The 15,855-nt window shown below is 37.0% G+C and overlaps 1 protein-coding gene across 1 annotated transcript; it reads left to right on the forward strand.

The window, feature by feature from the left end:
- Nucleotides 1-751: 751 nt before the first annotated feature.
- VPS37A (vacuolar protein sorting 37 homolog A (S. cerevisiae)) lies at nucleotides 752-11,722 on the forward strand (the record flags this gene model as incomplete). The annotated part of the gene is made up of 12 exons (XM_009574181.1): nucleotides 752-785; nucleotides 1,356-1,430; nucleotides 2,305-2,419; nucleotides 3,295-3,395; nucleotides 4,327-4,543; nucleotides 5,603-5,673; nucleotides 7,855-7,982; nucleotides 8,070-8,128; nucleotides 8,220-8,288; nucleotides 10,252-10,395; nucleotides 11,114-11,194; nucleotides 11,408-11,722. Coding segments are annotated over 11 exons (1,094 nt in total), but the record flags the coding sequence as incomplete, so codon positions are not given.
- Nucleotides 11,723-15,855: the final 4,133 nt, after the last annotated feature.

Raw genomic sequence — 15,855 nt, forward strand, 5'->3', positions numbered from 1 at the left:
AGGAGTAAGGTTGAGCTGCGGAAAGCAAGGTGCATAGCTAGGTTTGTGTCTTGCTCCATTTATTCCTGAAGCTCTGAAAATTAGAGTTTTAAATTCTAAGTGCAAATAATGCTTTGGAGGGATATAAAACACTCCTAGTACTACGCTTAACACGCATTTGCAGGTAATGTGTTTTGGGTTTTTTTGGGGAAGTGTATGGAGTGTACCTGGCAGTGGATAGAGGGGCGTTTCTGAAGTTGGGTACAAAGAGGCTTCTGGGAACACCCAGCTGCCGTTATTCCCAATTTGAGCTGTGTTCCCTCCCTTTGTAAGGGAGCCTTAGAGAGGTGAGGGAAAAGAATATTATTAACAAGGTACCGTCAGGAAAAACACACGGAAGAGGAATCAGTCTGTTAAGTTTGTTTTGATTGAGACATTGTAAGATGAAGCTGATTTTCTGCCCTGCTTTCTCTCTCAGTCCCAGCTTAGGTATGTTCATTTTGTCTGGAAATTCTGCTTCTGAGCCAAGTCTTCTAGTCCTCCTCCTCCTCTGCATTCTTTGGGATGCCATCTTTCAAAACAGTCTTGCTGTGCACGCAAATTGTAGAGTGCTTTGAGTGTTGAAATCAACTTCCTATTAATGCAGCTGATTTAAAGATTTTTCTGAGTAACTTACCTGTTATAGGAGGAGCAAATTTGGATTCAGTCTTACCGGATTTCAGAAGATACATGTTTTTTCACTCGATGCTTTCAGGGGGGTCTGTGTCTTGAGTGTCACTGGATTACAGAGCTTTACATTCTTGCAAGTAGCTCTTCTCCAGATAATTCTTGAAAATATCCGTGCAAGTGCATAGAACTTGGTTCATGTGGAAAAAGTGACTATTAAATAGTAAGCTAATCTTAAGGAAGGAGGCCTAGTGTAATGTATGTTTTAAATACTGATCTGTAGGCAGTGTTGCAGAGCAATACTTAGTTGTGAACCAGGTGTAACGCCTTGGCAAAGTAAATGTTTTATCAGATAAAAATCAGTATACAAAAAAAATCACTGATGTGGTGTCTTAATTTAAGCCAGTAAGTGGAGAAAAATAAGTTGAGATTGTTGTCAGATCAGTGGGTATCACAATTTCTCTAACTGTACTTCCATTGCTTGTGGTCATGTATGAGGTTTAAAAGTTAAATCCACTATTTTTTGCTTTAATCTTAATATTCTGCATAGCATTCTGAAGCATATTAACTTATTCCAGCATTTTCAAATTTATTCTTAAAAGGCTTTTCAAAACTGAACTGAATACAAAAGTCTGAGGTCATGCCTTTTTTTAGACTTTAGTCTGTTATATTGACCGTGAATTGGATGCTAACAATTTCTTCTTTGACAGCATTGCAGAAATTCAGAAAGATGTGGAATATCGACTGCCATTCACTGTAAACAACTTGACAATTAATATTAACATGTAAGTAGAGTGATATCTTTCTATATGCACATCTTGAACATTAAAAATGTTCTCAAAAAAAAGTAGTAATAGAACATAAATAGCTCCCATCTCATAACTAATTTCAGGAACTATAACCTGGATTTGCATTAATAGTTGTAGTGATATGAGTGGAAGTAGTTCTGTACAAGATGCGGATGCTCAGCTGAAAGCAAAACTATATTTTGCTGTGCTCAGCTCCTAAGATACTCGCGTGTTTTTAGTTGAAGGTAAGTAGGAGAAAATGCTTGAGGGTTTCTGATTACTTGGAATCCCCTACAAGTGAAAATAAACTTAATTAGTAATTTATTAATCTGCTGTAACTCCTACTACTGACTCTTACTCCAGTGAAGCTTCTGGATCATAACTGAAGTGATTTGTTGTAACATTTCCTATGAATTTACTTGGGGGGATGCTTTTGCTCTGGCAAATATTGATGGTATTCTATTCGCAAGGCTTTTATTACTTTAGCCTGATAACTTGCCTGATATTCTTGCAGGTTACACTGCATTGTCTTTGTAGTAATAACATTTGTATTAGAAAATATTCTCGTTATGCTGCAGCTTTTTCTTTTCTTCAGTTATGTCCGTGGACATAATTGCTTCATTGTTATACTACAATTTTGCCCAGTAAATGCTCTCTTCAGTTCTGTGGAAGTCTAGTATTCTAATCTGTCTGACTTCTAATTTTGTAACTGAATAATCCTCTTGTATGCTTCACTCTATTTCTCCATAACGCTTCTCATAGAAAAGTAAGTTTATGTAATTAATAGTACTTTTTCTTTGCATAAGAAGCCTTCTTATGCAAACTTTATCATGGGATGTAGCTGTAGTAATGGTTATTCTTGTATTTGCAGCTTGCTTCCACCTCAGTTTCCTCAGGAAAAACCAGTCATCAGTGTTTTCCCACCTGTGAGACATCATTTAATGGACAAGCAGGGAGTATATGTGACCGGTCCATTAATAAGTAATGTATGTATAATTTGTATCTTCATATATATCTACTGTTAATAGCAATTTTATTACATGTCATACTAGATTATTGCTAATACTTCTGGTAAAAAAGACTAGTTCAGATCCTAATCCCTCTCAAACTATATTTTGAGGGGTCTGAAAACAAAAAATCAGTAGTGTTCAGTATACTACTATTTATTCTTTTACTGCTACCATTACTGAGTTCAGTATTCCATGTATCTAAAACTATTTTAAGTTATGATGGCTTAGAAAGTTTCTATCACTTTTCTTGTTAGTACCAATAGCGTAGTTCATGTTTTTCTAAGCTATTCCAAATAAGGGAGAAGGATGCTTTAAGACTGTTCTGTAATGTAGTTCTTTCTACCCTAATCCTGTTAGAAAGATGTAAAGGTTTTAGCACCAATATGCAGGATTTTAATATGCTGTAGTGTTTTTTTTCTCTGCTAACAAGGATGTGGTAGTTTTTTTGAGTTGTGGGGTGAGGTTATGACTTTTTCAGAATGCAATTAATGATGCTTTTTGTCTCAAACTTAAATCTTGATTTTTTTTTTAAATTTTTTTTTTCCCACAAATGTAACTTGGTAACTGAGGTGGTAAACATGGTTTTTTTGGTTGTTCATCAGAAATGTTATACTTGATTGATTCTCCATTGATAATGGAATATACAAAAGACTTCCTGTTTCTGTTCAGTTCTGGGTAGCTTTATCACTTTATTTGGAGCTTGTGTAATAGCTTACAGCACTGCCGTGTGGGTATAATAAATAGTCAAGTTCAGCACGTTTTGGAACTGTTGGATTCCAGGAATAATTTTTCTTCTGCATCTTGCTGCTTTAAGTTTTTTGAGGTTTTTTGTTTCGTTTTGTTTTTGCCAGTTTACAATGCACTCAGATCTTGGAAAAATTATTCAAAGTTTACTGGACGAGTTTTGGAAGAATCCTCCAGTTCTGGCTCCTAGCTCAACATCATTTCCATAGTAAGTATCTATAAACATGATGAATGGAACTATGTGTATTGACTTACATTTTTTAAAAAGAGATGAAACCAAGTATTAGGAGGGCAGGAACAGGAATAATGTAGTGGCTTATTGGGAGACATAGATTCCCTGCCCTTGCACAATTTCGTGTGCGTGCTTGATAGCATGATTGTTTTGAGAAAAAACACTAGATTTCATTGGAATTACTGTATCAACATGCTGATATAACTTCTGTTTTCTTGAAAAAGAAGAAATGTTTACATTCAGATGAAATCTTGAATTTGCTGTAGATCATGATCTGAGCAGTTGTGTTTCTTCATATTCTGTTCATAATCTCCCTGGTTTAGAGACAGCTTCTGTTGCACAACTGTGCAACAGAAATTGTGCAGTTTAAATAGTGGTATTAAATATGCAAAAGTGGTCTGAGACATTACAGCTTTATCAGTACAGCTATGGTTCTCATGGCTGACAATGGTACTGGGTTTAGATGCAGCTGCAGTCGTGAATTTAAAAAAAATCCTTCACGTTATTTAGAAGTAATTATGTGTGTGTTGCCTGAACTGTTAAATGCTATATTGTAAATAAGAACTAATGTATGACACAGATGCGTTTCTCAGGACTTTTAGATGGAAACAATTTAAATTTATGCTCTCACAAATTTTTGAGAAGTAGTTTTGTTATAATTATGAGTGTGTATTTGGCTGCTCTAGAAGATTATAGTTTAATGGAGTTGTATCTTATGTTGCAGTATAAGACATAAAGTAGACTTACTACATTGGAAGTAACAGAACAGAAAATGCAAATTTTATGGTCTTTCAAAAATTCAGTCTTATACCTTGTATGTGGTCTAGTAATTATAATTCAAATGATAAGAAATGTGCTGTAAGCAGTTGGTTGCTCATGGTCATGGTTTTTGTTTGTTTGTTTTTAGCCTTTTCAACAAACCAGCTGGAATGCCTTCTTATGCTCCTCAGGGGTTTCCATTTCTTCCTCCATACCCACCTCAAGAAACAAACAGAACAATGGCAGCCGTGCCTGTTGCTGAATCAGTTTCTACAAGCTACACTACAGACAAGCCTGCTGCTCCCTCTTACGGCTTGATTGCTGATCTGCCACTACCTGTTCCGACAGCAGAAGCAGCGCTTCAGGTCTGTGCGCTGAGTTTTGCCGCTTAAGCTATCAGACACTGGGTATAAGTTCCCGCAAGGGCACACAGGGCATTGCCGCAAAACTCAAGGGAACAGTCTGAGTGACTGCACTTTATTGTTTTGCTGGTGCTAGGAAAATGAAACTGTCGTTCTGGCTTTGATTAAAAGTTTTTTAAAACAAACTTCAAGTTAGAGCAACAGGTTTGTCTTTCTGAGTTTCAGTGAAACTAGTGTTATGCTAAATATCTTTGAATATACTTTTTTTTTGGAGCTGCATTCCCCCATAGTGCAGCTGTGACTGTTTCTCCAGCCACAGAAAATGAGATCCTTTTCTCTATATAGGATTTCCTGCCCAGAACCTATCAGGTGAGAACAATGTGCAGTCTCTAGCCTTTATGTGTAGAGTATTTATTTCTCGGTTTCATGCTTCGGATAGCTTCTCTTCACGGATATTGTGTACTCACAAACTCCCCCTCACTGATGCACTCTGGAAGGATTTTTTTGAATGTCCTCCAAAAACTTTATATCTAAATGTTTAGTCTTTCATCAAATCTTGTCTTTAGAAACAAAAGCTTTCTTCATCTTGGAAAACACTTTTCTGGTTTTGTAGAATTTAAAATTTCTACCTTCTATAAAGACAAAGGTTTTTTTCCTTGTCTAAAAAACTTTTTTCCCCGTGGGATTATAGCTTTAAAAACCACATGAGAGAGATCAAAATGTTAATCTCTTTCTCTATTCTCACTTCCCTGAGTTATACTCCTTCTGTGTGTTTTCTGGGTCATCCACCTGTTGTCAAATGGAGGACATAGCAAGACAGAATTATTTTCCTCCAAAATTGACTCATCTTTTATGGCATGCCACCCCAAACATCCCCAAGTATTTTGTTGCCATGGTTGAGTTGAGACGTCTTCTGTTTGGAGACTAGTGCTACTGCTTCTCACTGTTTTTCGTACTTTTCTTGTTGCTGGCAAATACTCATCCCCGGTTTTGGATTAATCAGTTAAATATCAAGAAATTGCTCTTCAAAAATCTACTAAGCATTTCTAAACTTCCGTTTAGGTTGGCCAGAATGGATTTACTTACAAGATGCCTGATGTTCCTGATACATTTCCAGAACTCTCAGAACTAAGGTAAATTTTCAGAAGGTAGCAAAACTTTCCATGGTCTTTAAAAAGCAATTACTGCTAGTCTGTATCTGATTTTTGTCAAAAGTCTGTATATATCACTGAAAGGTATTTGTAGAAATTATAAATAGGAGAACTACCACTTACCAAAATTGTAGAGTCAGAAAGTAAGCCAGCCTTGTATTCAAATGTGCTGTTTGATTAGGGTTTTCTCAGCAAATTCAACGCCAGGAAAAAGAGCATTTATTTTTATTTTTCCTAACTATCAGTGTTCTTGCTGTCTTCTGGGGCCTCACCAGGGACTTGATTTCTACTAATACAATAAGCGTAACTTTTGAAGGAGGAAAGGGAACAGGGAAATGGACTTGAGACTGGTTCACGAATGGACTACTTTGTGAGCAGCTCAGCATGTGCGGGGGGGGTTGGGTTAGATAAATCCAGGTGGTAAATGTGCCAGCTGTCCCAGTGTAAATCACTTCCACATCTAAATACCTCATACATGTATTACACTAATATTTTCATCAAAAGCATATCTTGTCACAATTCAAAAAAATTGTATTCATTATTGTTCCCAGCAATTTGCTCAGATCTAATGAGACAGCCTCCTTGATCAGTTATCTGGGATTGACTAGATTACAAATTAGCTATTGATTCTGAAGGGGTCTTGGGAGATTGGTTTCTTTCTGATCTCACATCTTTATGGTGGTATCATAGTTTAGTGATTGAAAACTCTGTCCTTTCAAAAAGGAAAAGACCTTTGGCAAGAAGAACTTTGGGGGGTTTTTTGTTTCCCTTGACACCTTCTTAAGAGCCTATTTAATTTAGCTAGATCAGCTGTAAATTCTAGCAGCGTCCTTATTATGTAGCAGAAGGTTAGGGGACTTGGGGGGGAAGTGTAATTTGTTTAAACAAAGCATTCTAATCAAGTTTGGTCCTTCCAAGAAGACCAGATTAAAATTCCATTATTCTTCTGGTGGTAGTTGTGTTAAATCACAAATGGTATTGCTGCTGTTCTGAGTAGCTCTACTGGGTGTAGGTGGCAATGTTTTGGTAGCTTGGGGGCTGCACAGGTGGCCTTTGTGAGAAGGGACCCAGGGGCTGCCCCTGTGCCAGACACAGACGGCTTGGCAGCAGACCCACTGCAGGATAGCTGAGTCGATCAGTGAAGCAAGTGATGCCTCTATGAAAATACATTTAAAAAAGCGCAAACACTGCAGAGACAGTAGGGATTGAGGGGAGGAGTCGAAAAGTGTGAGAATCCTGCAAACACCAGGGTCAGAGAAGAAGGGGGAGGAGGTGCTCCAAGTGCCAGAGCAGATATTCATCTGCAGCCCATGTAAGTTTCGGAAAAGACCACAGTAGAACAGGTATTTCCCTGTAGCCCATGGAGAGGACTGTGCTGGAGCAGATATCCACACTGCAGTCCATGGAGGACCCCACATTGGAGCAGGCAGATATGCCCTGAAGGAAAGTGCAGCCATGGAGAGCCCACTCTAGAGCAGGCTCTCCTGCCAGAAACTACAGCCTGTGGAGAGGGACCCATCCTGGAGCAGGGGAAGAGTGTGAGGAGGAAGGAGCAGCAGAGACGAACTGTTATGGACTGACTGCAACACCTGCAATTCCGCCCCCGCCCCACTCCCCATGCTGCTTGGGGCAAGGGGAGGTAGAGGAATTGGGAATGAAGGAGTGAAGTTGAGCCTGGGGAAAAAGGGAGTGAGGTGTTTTAGTTTCTTTCTCACCATCCAGCTCTTACTATGATTGGCAATAAATTAAATTAGTTTTTCCCAAGTTGAGTGTGTTTTGCCTGTGATCATAATTGGTAAGTGATCTCCCTGTCTTTATCTCGACCCCCTATATCCTGTTGAGGAGGGGGACTGAGAGAACAGCTGGGTGGGCGTCTTGTAGCTGGCCAAGATCAACCCACTATAGTAGCGTTGAAAAACACTTTATAGGAAGTAGGGCTTGAAATGAGAGATACTTTTTAACACACTGCTTTTTAAGCTCACTGCTGCAGATAGTAGAGCTCACAATCCGGGAGAAAGGGGAAAAATAAGTTGTGGTCAAGTGTCGTGTATCTGTAAAGTCCCAGTAAATGCCTCAAACTTCCGACTTTTGGCGGAAATGAGTAACTCTACACTAAATGTTTGCTGTTAGCTTTAAATGTGCTTTCTTTCTGTTTGAATATAGTATATCGCAGCTGACCAATATGAATGAGCAAGAGGAAGTGTTACTGGAACAGTTTGTGACTCTACCACAACTGAAGCAAGTCATTACTGATAGAGATGAGTTAGTGAAAAGCATTGAAGAGTTGGCAAGTACGATGTCAAAACATTAGCATCTGTGGCTGTGTTCTGCGAACTGAATCCTTTAAAAAAAGTAGTAATAGTGACTTTATTTTACAGAAAAAAACTTGTTGCTGGAGCCTAGTCTCGAGGCAAAAAGACAGACGGTGTTGGATAAAGTAAGTGAACAATAAAATCTTTTTCAGAAATATTAGTTGTAATATTCTGTTTTTTTCTGGGGGAAAACATTCTTTTTCTTCTTCCTTCCAGTATGAGCAACTCACACAGATGAAAGCAGCCTTTGAAAAAAAGATGCAAAGACAGCATGAACTTAGTGAGGTATAATCTCTATATCATATTATTCTTTAAGACTATTTCAATAAAATTGAAGTTTTGATTTGTATCTTTATCCATAAAGAATATTCTTCTGGTTAAACTCTAATTTTATAGGAAATAGATTCACATGAAGTATGAAATGAAATGGGATGAAGTACCAAACAGTTTGAAAGCAAAACAGTGTTGTTATTGCACTACTGTTTTTTTGGGTTGGGTTTTTTTTTTAAATGCTAGAATAGAAGCAAAGTTGGAAGAAGGGAGTGTGGTGAGCATTTAGAGCTGTTCTTAAGTACAATCCTGGGTCAAACCAGTTTTAAGAATAGAATGATTTTTAAAGAAGGCTTTTTTAACTAATGGTACCCATTCAACATAATGAGCTTGTAAAACTGTACCAGATGAAAATGATTAAAACCATTGCTTTAGAAACTTAAATTCTGTGATTCACTGGGTATGCTTACCTTGTTATATATGCTGTCAAACTTCGCACATTCTAAAGCGCAAATATGCTAAAGTCGTTACCTTAGAAAGCAGTTTGGGGAAGGAGAGTAATTGCTTAGTATGTTTACCAGGATATGCGTTAAAAGATGTGACTTCCAATAAAACAATTTCTGCACTGAAATCTTCAGTATTTGCAAGACTTTTCACCTGAGAATACAACAGTCCATCAAAATATCCTGCATAGTACTCGAATTTCAAAATGCTCAAAAAGTAACAAAATACGAAATAGCAAGCAAAAAGTTACGTGACAGCAAGCTGAATTAATTTCATTGGTGATCTAAATGAATTAAATGTTTCCTCACTTGAAAATCAAATAGTGATGTAAATTGGCTTTAAAGTGGGCGGAGGTAGTTGGCATTGAGAAACTTTCTGTTTCTGTAAGAAACCACTTAACAACAGGACATAATACCCCATTGCTATATTACCTTTTCTTTTTTCTAAGTTAGATTTGCTGATTCAATTTAATGACGGTTAGGAGGCTGAGAGTTGGGGATTTGCAGCTGGATTTTTGTGCTGTTTTTCCACATACGCTGTATCTTCATATATTGATGTTCACTGTGCACTACCTGGTATCTCCTGTTACTTCTCCTTCAAAGTTCCAGACAAGTCTTTTTGCTTGTACTGTGGGTGAATTTTAGTCATCTTTTATTACAGCAAACTCTCCTTATTTTGCACAAGATTAATTTAACAGGAATTTTCTGATTACATTACAGTTTTACAGTACGTAAGTAAAATATTTTTCATGGGGTACATGAAGGGTAGTCCAAGCATCTGAAATCTATAAATATCTTAATTTTGCAGTTCTAGCTCTATACAGACTCCTACTGAAGATGTGAATCACGTTCTGATTAACTGTCCAAACATATTAGAGGAAAAATAATGCAATTATACACAATAAGCAGAAATAAAGTTTGAGGTTTATAAGAACAGAAGAATGAGTATATTGGTTTAGATTAGCAGCCCATCTACTTCTTGAGTAGGTGCTTTTTCCTTTCCTGTCTTCCTCTCCACAGTCATTTCAAGGGTATTTAAAAGCTGAACAGTAACGGCTTTTTTACCTTTTTATACTTCTCAGGTTCACTACTGACTTTGAGTTTCAAAAGTAGACCCTATTTATTGAAGATGCTTGAAACATTAGTTCTACTCAGAAATCATGCACTCGAGAATCTGTCAGATTTCCAAGTTGGATGCTTTCTACAGTGTAGGGTAAAAGTTGAAAAGCTTTATATGTTTGTGAGAATGATTGTGAATCAAGACCTAAACTAGCAACGCTTTTCTTACATTGAGTCCTTTCTAGTTTAACAAGCTATGCTGTTTCTTGGAGATGAAGCTTCATCTGGTCACTTAGGCTTTTATGTAATAACAGCGCTCTATTCACGTATCCCATATTTATATAGTCATTCATCTTTCTTCTTGGAAATGTTTTGATGGACAGTTTAATATTACATAGCAGTTTTTATTTTCTTAGAGTTGTAGTCCAAGTGCTCTGCAAGCCAGACTTAAAGTAGCTGCTCATGAAGCTGAAGAGGAATCTGACACTATTGCAGAAGACTTCTTGGAAGGCAAAACAGAAATAGATGACTTTCTTAGTAGTTTTATGGAAAAGAGAACGGTATGTAATATACAAGTCATTCTAATCTGAGAGATATACAACACATAGTGAATAAATTTAAGACTTAGAGTTTGAGCAGTCCTGTGATACAGAACAGTGCTTTAGTAAGCTCCAACAAAAGAAAAATGTATCCTTAAGTGTCTTCAGTCTATTTAAAATATTATCTGCATTCTGAAGGCACATACTTTTAAGGCAGGAGTGCACAGGTCTAGTCCTGTGTTGTTACAGACATTTTTGTGCCATTTTCGTGTATATCCTATATAGATATAGGGAAGATAGCCACATGGACGATTTTAAATTTGGTAAATAGACATAGAATGACATGTTGTATTAAGCAACCTTAATGTTTAATTTATTAAACTTCTTAAATTAATTATTCTGTTGATGGCTATCACCAAATAAGTAACTGAGGTTCAAAACCCACCATTCTTGCTCATTCTGTGACAAGAGCAACCTACCAGGTAGTGTACCTTTAAAGATGGCTAATAAATGCATTTAATAACATAGGAGACAATTCTCTTCTCTTGTAAGCAGTTGTGGATGGAATAATGTTACGAGTATAGACAGTTGTTCAGCCTGAAGCTTGGAAGGGGAGTGGTTCACAGGGTTTTCCTTTTTTAAAAAGCCTGCAAAGTATCTAAATCATTAAAGAGAAACTGTAGTATGCATTATAAAAAATTCCTTTCAGAATTCACTCTTTCTGTGTCTTGTTTTGTAGCTCTGCCACTGTAGACGAGCCAAAGAGGAAAAACTTCAACAGGCAATAGCAATGCACAGCCAATTTCATGCTCCGCTATAGGTAAACTGCTGTTTTAATATTTGTGGTGAATTTTTTTTTTTTTCCTTACAATTTACCTCATTGTCACACACTTAGAAATTGCTAACTGCAAATGGATTTGTTACAATGCTTAGTGTTCTAACAGTGTTTTCTGTGGAAATCAAGTATGTGCTGCATCTGTTGTTAGCTGTATTTAAAACATGACTTTCTAATTATGGAAATTTGTCTTTACAGACTTCCTGCAAACTACACCTGCCAAGAGAATGAGTGAAAAACCCAATAAAGCACACTTTTAAATAACTATTATTTGCAAATAAGCATTTCATCTTATGTGGTTGTATTTATAGAAGAGATTGTATACAGAGTTGGGATGGTTTTTGTACAAATTCGAATGTTTCTTTATATTCTCATTATATTCTCATTGTACTCAAGAATCCTTCTATTGCAATCTTTGCACTAATTTCTTGTATTTATTGTTGATAGTTCTTATTATATTAAGTTCCTGCTGCTATATTTCATTCTTCAGAGATTAAATATCTAAACATGTAATTTTGACTAGCTTTTTACATTTTTATAAAAACGTAATTCATATCTTTTGTATTTTGAACTTTAAACATAGATTTGGCTTAATCTCTGGAAGAGTTTGAGGTAAATGGTGATAGGGCTTTGGAAACTGAAGAAGTTCATAATTTGAGATTGTCAGTGGATTCACAAGCTGTCTTTTCTTGAAGCCAAAATGTTTCAGAACAAGTTTTTTACTTTTAAGTAATAATACAAAACTAAGTATAGCCTGTGTTGTGTTTTGGCTAAGTAGATTTGGATTAAGCAAAGGATATGTTGGAACAAAATTATATTGGAATCAAAATAGAATAAATGATCTCTGTGTAGATTTGGTTATGTTGCTCAGTAGCACCGATGCACTTGATTTCAGGAGTGGCTTGGTACCTACCACTGTAATTAAACACAATTTTCAGCTAGCAATTTCATTTTCATATTTGTTTTTACTTAAATGAAAAATAATCAGGTCACCTCCCAGTTTCTGTTTTATGCAATATGAATATGTTCATCATGTGAGGAACTCAAAAGCACTTTACAAAAACTAGTTCTGAAGTTCTTTGTGAAGTAGCAGTTATTTTTTCTAATTTTAAGGAACAAAGAAACTAATTTGGCTGGAGTTGCGTAGTGTGTTATGTTAAGGGCGGTGATAGAATTTGGAAACGAGACATAATTCTGCCCTTTAATTACTGAATCTTGCCTCTGGTTAGCTGAATTTTTTTAGGATGGGAGTACATCTGGTGAGAATAGATAGGACCAAGTGCACTATTCTATAGGAGAAAAATACGCCTAAATACATGCATGTATGTTCTCTCTTGCTCGTGCAAAAAGACACATTCTTTTTCTTGTCAGTGCATTAGGTTTTCACAGAGACAGTCGAGTTCCAGAAGAACAGAAGGAATTGTACAGTTCTGGGAGATAAATAAGATAAAGCACTGATTAAGTAATCTGTCAGGAATCCTGTTTCTTTCTTGTCAGGAAGCAGTCTGGAGATAAACCTCTTAGCCACGACACTGCCTCTGTGTTACCTAGATAGGGTCACAGAACATCACAGATTCAAGTCTCAAACTAAAGCACGTCAGTCCAAGCGAGTTCTTTTCTGTATCACTAATCTTCACTCAGTCCTAAACTCGATGCTCTTCTAGCAAAATGCAATAAGGTTTTTCTTCTGAATTGGAGAAAAGCGAGTAAATTTGGAGTTATGAAAATCACGTAAGTGCAAGAAGTCTGTCCCACAGGCTAGTGAATCTTCAAATGGGGCTTTAGTCTCAGCCCTGTCATACTTTACACTACTGTGGTTGTCTGTCTTAAGCTACTGCCTTTCAGGGCGAGCAAACTATTCACTGGTATTTGATGGGATTTTTCTTTGTAAAGCTGGTCCAAATTCTGAGATTAGATATCCCAATCAAATAGAACTATAGTCCAAATCAAAGAAGATACTTAGGTGCCTGAAAAAATAAACAGGTTGTAAGTGCCATGGTTAAGCAATAATTTTAGAGTATCTTCTTGCAAAAACACATTTCTACTGACTGTGCATAATACTCCTTGTGTATTGACATAGCGCTTCTGCTCATATGCTAACTAGAGCCCTAATTAAAAATGAGATCACGTAGGTTTCCAAGTGGTTCTGGACTTGGGTGTCTGAGTAGTGTGATTTCTGCAGCTCTGGAGAAGAGTTAGATTTAAGCCATCAGTGTTACCTTTTTGGCAAACTCTGTCTATTTTTGTCCCGAGTGAACAAGTTGTTTTGGATCTTTTTCTGAGTATCCAGCTAACGAGCTTAAAGACTAGACACACAATCCTGAACAGGGCTGCTTTTTTTGTTGTTGTTTCTTCCTTGTAAGCATAGAAAAGAACAGATGACCAAACACCCGGTGTTCTTCTTGAGTTGCGCTAGTATCTTCTTTATACATTTTATAATGGCACGGAATGACAGACTTCTATCCTCATCTGCCTCCTCCTGTTGAATGTTATGTGGTGTATTATGGTGCTCTACTGTGATTGAACTCTAACCAGGTCACCTTCAGGGGATTTGCTTTCCAAACTAGTCAAGTTCTGAACACTTCAGCTTTTCCTCTTACGTTACTTTTGTGAGCAAATTTACAAATTCAGGACTGCTCCATGGAGTCCTGATGATAATGGAGGAGAGTCTAGAAGAAAATGTCACTGTTTAATGCAAGTTCTTAGTACAGTGTTTCTTGTTCATATGCAATAAGAAAGTTTAATGTCTTCTCTTTCCTCCCTTTCTCTCATACCGTTGTTCCTATTCTTAGAATTTTTCTCCCCTATTTTTTAGCCCCTTCTGCAGTCACAAACCCATCCTCTAGAAAAGAAGCACAGAAGTCTCTGTATTCAACAGTGGTATGCTGGGTTAGCTACAGGCATCCTGTCACATGCAGGAATGGCTAGCCTGTTTCTGGCCCTTAAAGGACAAGCCAGCCTGCTGCTGCTTTGTTTTTTTTTCTTTTCTTTTAGTCCTACACTGGTTGTGCCAAGGTGAACTTTTTTCCTTATAGGTAATCTTCATACTTTCACCAGATGGCTTAGTAGAACACTGGTAACACTCTGTCAGAGTTAGGTTTTTTGGATTCTAGCACACTGGTAGTTCACTGTTAAGCGCATTCCTTACCTTATTTCGCGGACATGTGGCATGTAGGTGAAATCCAGTTTTAAGCAATTCCCAATGAAGTGTAAGAGAATGGCAGCTGCTGTTCGATGCGTATTCTAAAATCTTTTGAAATGTGTCAAGTGAACTCTTAAGCAATCTGGAATAATAGGGTACATACAGTGACTTGTTTCTGGAGATCCTTGCACTGGGTCATGCTCATGGTGAGGTGTTCTGCCAAGTGGAAAAGTGAAATAAATGAGCAAGAAATACAAGAGTAAGGAGGTGGCTTGTCTCTGGTCTTGCAGTAGTTTGGAGTGGGAGTGAGGGTGCATTCTGTATTGTAACTGCTAATTGAGTCTGGGTTTTGCCTAATTTTAACATCTGATCTTACTGCTAAATGTTTTCTGTAGCTGAATTTAGGCCTTTTGTTTCTCCCTGAGTCAAGTGACTACTTAAATCCAGAACTGAATTCTCCGTATAGCAATTGTAACTAATGCTATTGCAGACCAGAGAAATTTTAAAATATAAGTCTGAAATTAAGTAGGTTTCATTTTAGGGTGATCCTGTATACAACTGGTATTAATGGTACATTCTGCTGGAGCTTATAGAAGAAAGTTTTTCTAGATTTCACAGTGTATTTGACATGCTAATCTTTCTGAAAGACACACATTGTCAAGTAAATACAGTTATGCTAGCCACCACTACAAGCAAGAGACTATAATTAAGTTAGTTCTAAGCAGTATCTAATGATCTACTGTAGTTCTGTTGTTTGCTCTGTACATACTGCTGCAGGTTTGCCACTTTGGACCTTGACCAAATGCAGAAGTTAGAAATCTTTTAGTCTTGTTTCTGTCCAAGTTCTTACTACTCCTTTCAAAGACTAGGATGAATCTTTCTAAAAGAGAGATTTAAGAGACCTTCAGGTAAAACTGAATTAAAACTCTGGCAACAAAGTTAAGTCAGTTATCACAGCCTTATTGTGTACATTATTCTGAACAGTAAATACTGTAACGTGTTAAACTTAAAAATAAAGGCTTTGGGATTTTTAATGTATCATGTAATTGTCTAACTTACAGATAGAGTTGGGCATTGCAGGACTTGTTGGGTGGATACAGAATTGTGTTGGAAACATGCAGTAAGCTACTCAAGGACACACTTTTAATCTTTGTAGTGATTTGAGCTTTTCCTGTTTAACCCTTTCAACAGCAGTAATTCCTGTAGCCACCTTCACTAAAATGGGCTTTGAAAACCCATATTGCATCTCTGCCTACTGCTTTTGTAAATGCCTTGTTTTGGTCAGATACCTGTAGAGATCAAATTTATATGTAGTAATAAGCTACAAAGAAAGCTTGTATATCAATAATAAGGGAATACCTTAACATAAAGCACTGTGTTCTTTAGTCTTTGGAAACAGAATAAATTAATCTAACCTTGGCAACCAGCAGACTTAAAAATGAGTCCTTGCCTGAGTTCAGTCACAGCGATTCTGGTGGACCTATAAGGTTTCATCAGCTTCTTT

The sequence above is a fragment of the Fulmarus glacialis genome, unplaced genomic scaffold, assembly GCF_000690835.1.
Source record: "Fulmarus glacialis isolate BGI_N327 unplaced genomic scaffold, ASM69083v1 scaffold6313, whole genome shotgun sequence".
NCBI classification, from domain to species: domain Eukaryota; kingdom Metazoa; phylum Chordata; class Aves; order Procellariiformes; family Procellariidae; genus Fulmarus; species Fulmarus glacialis.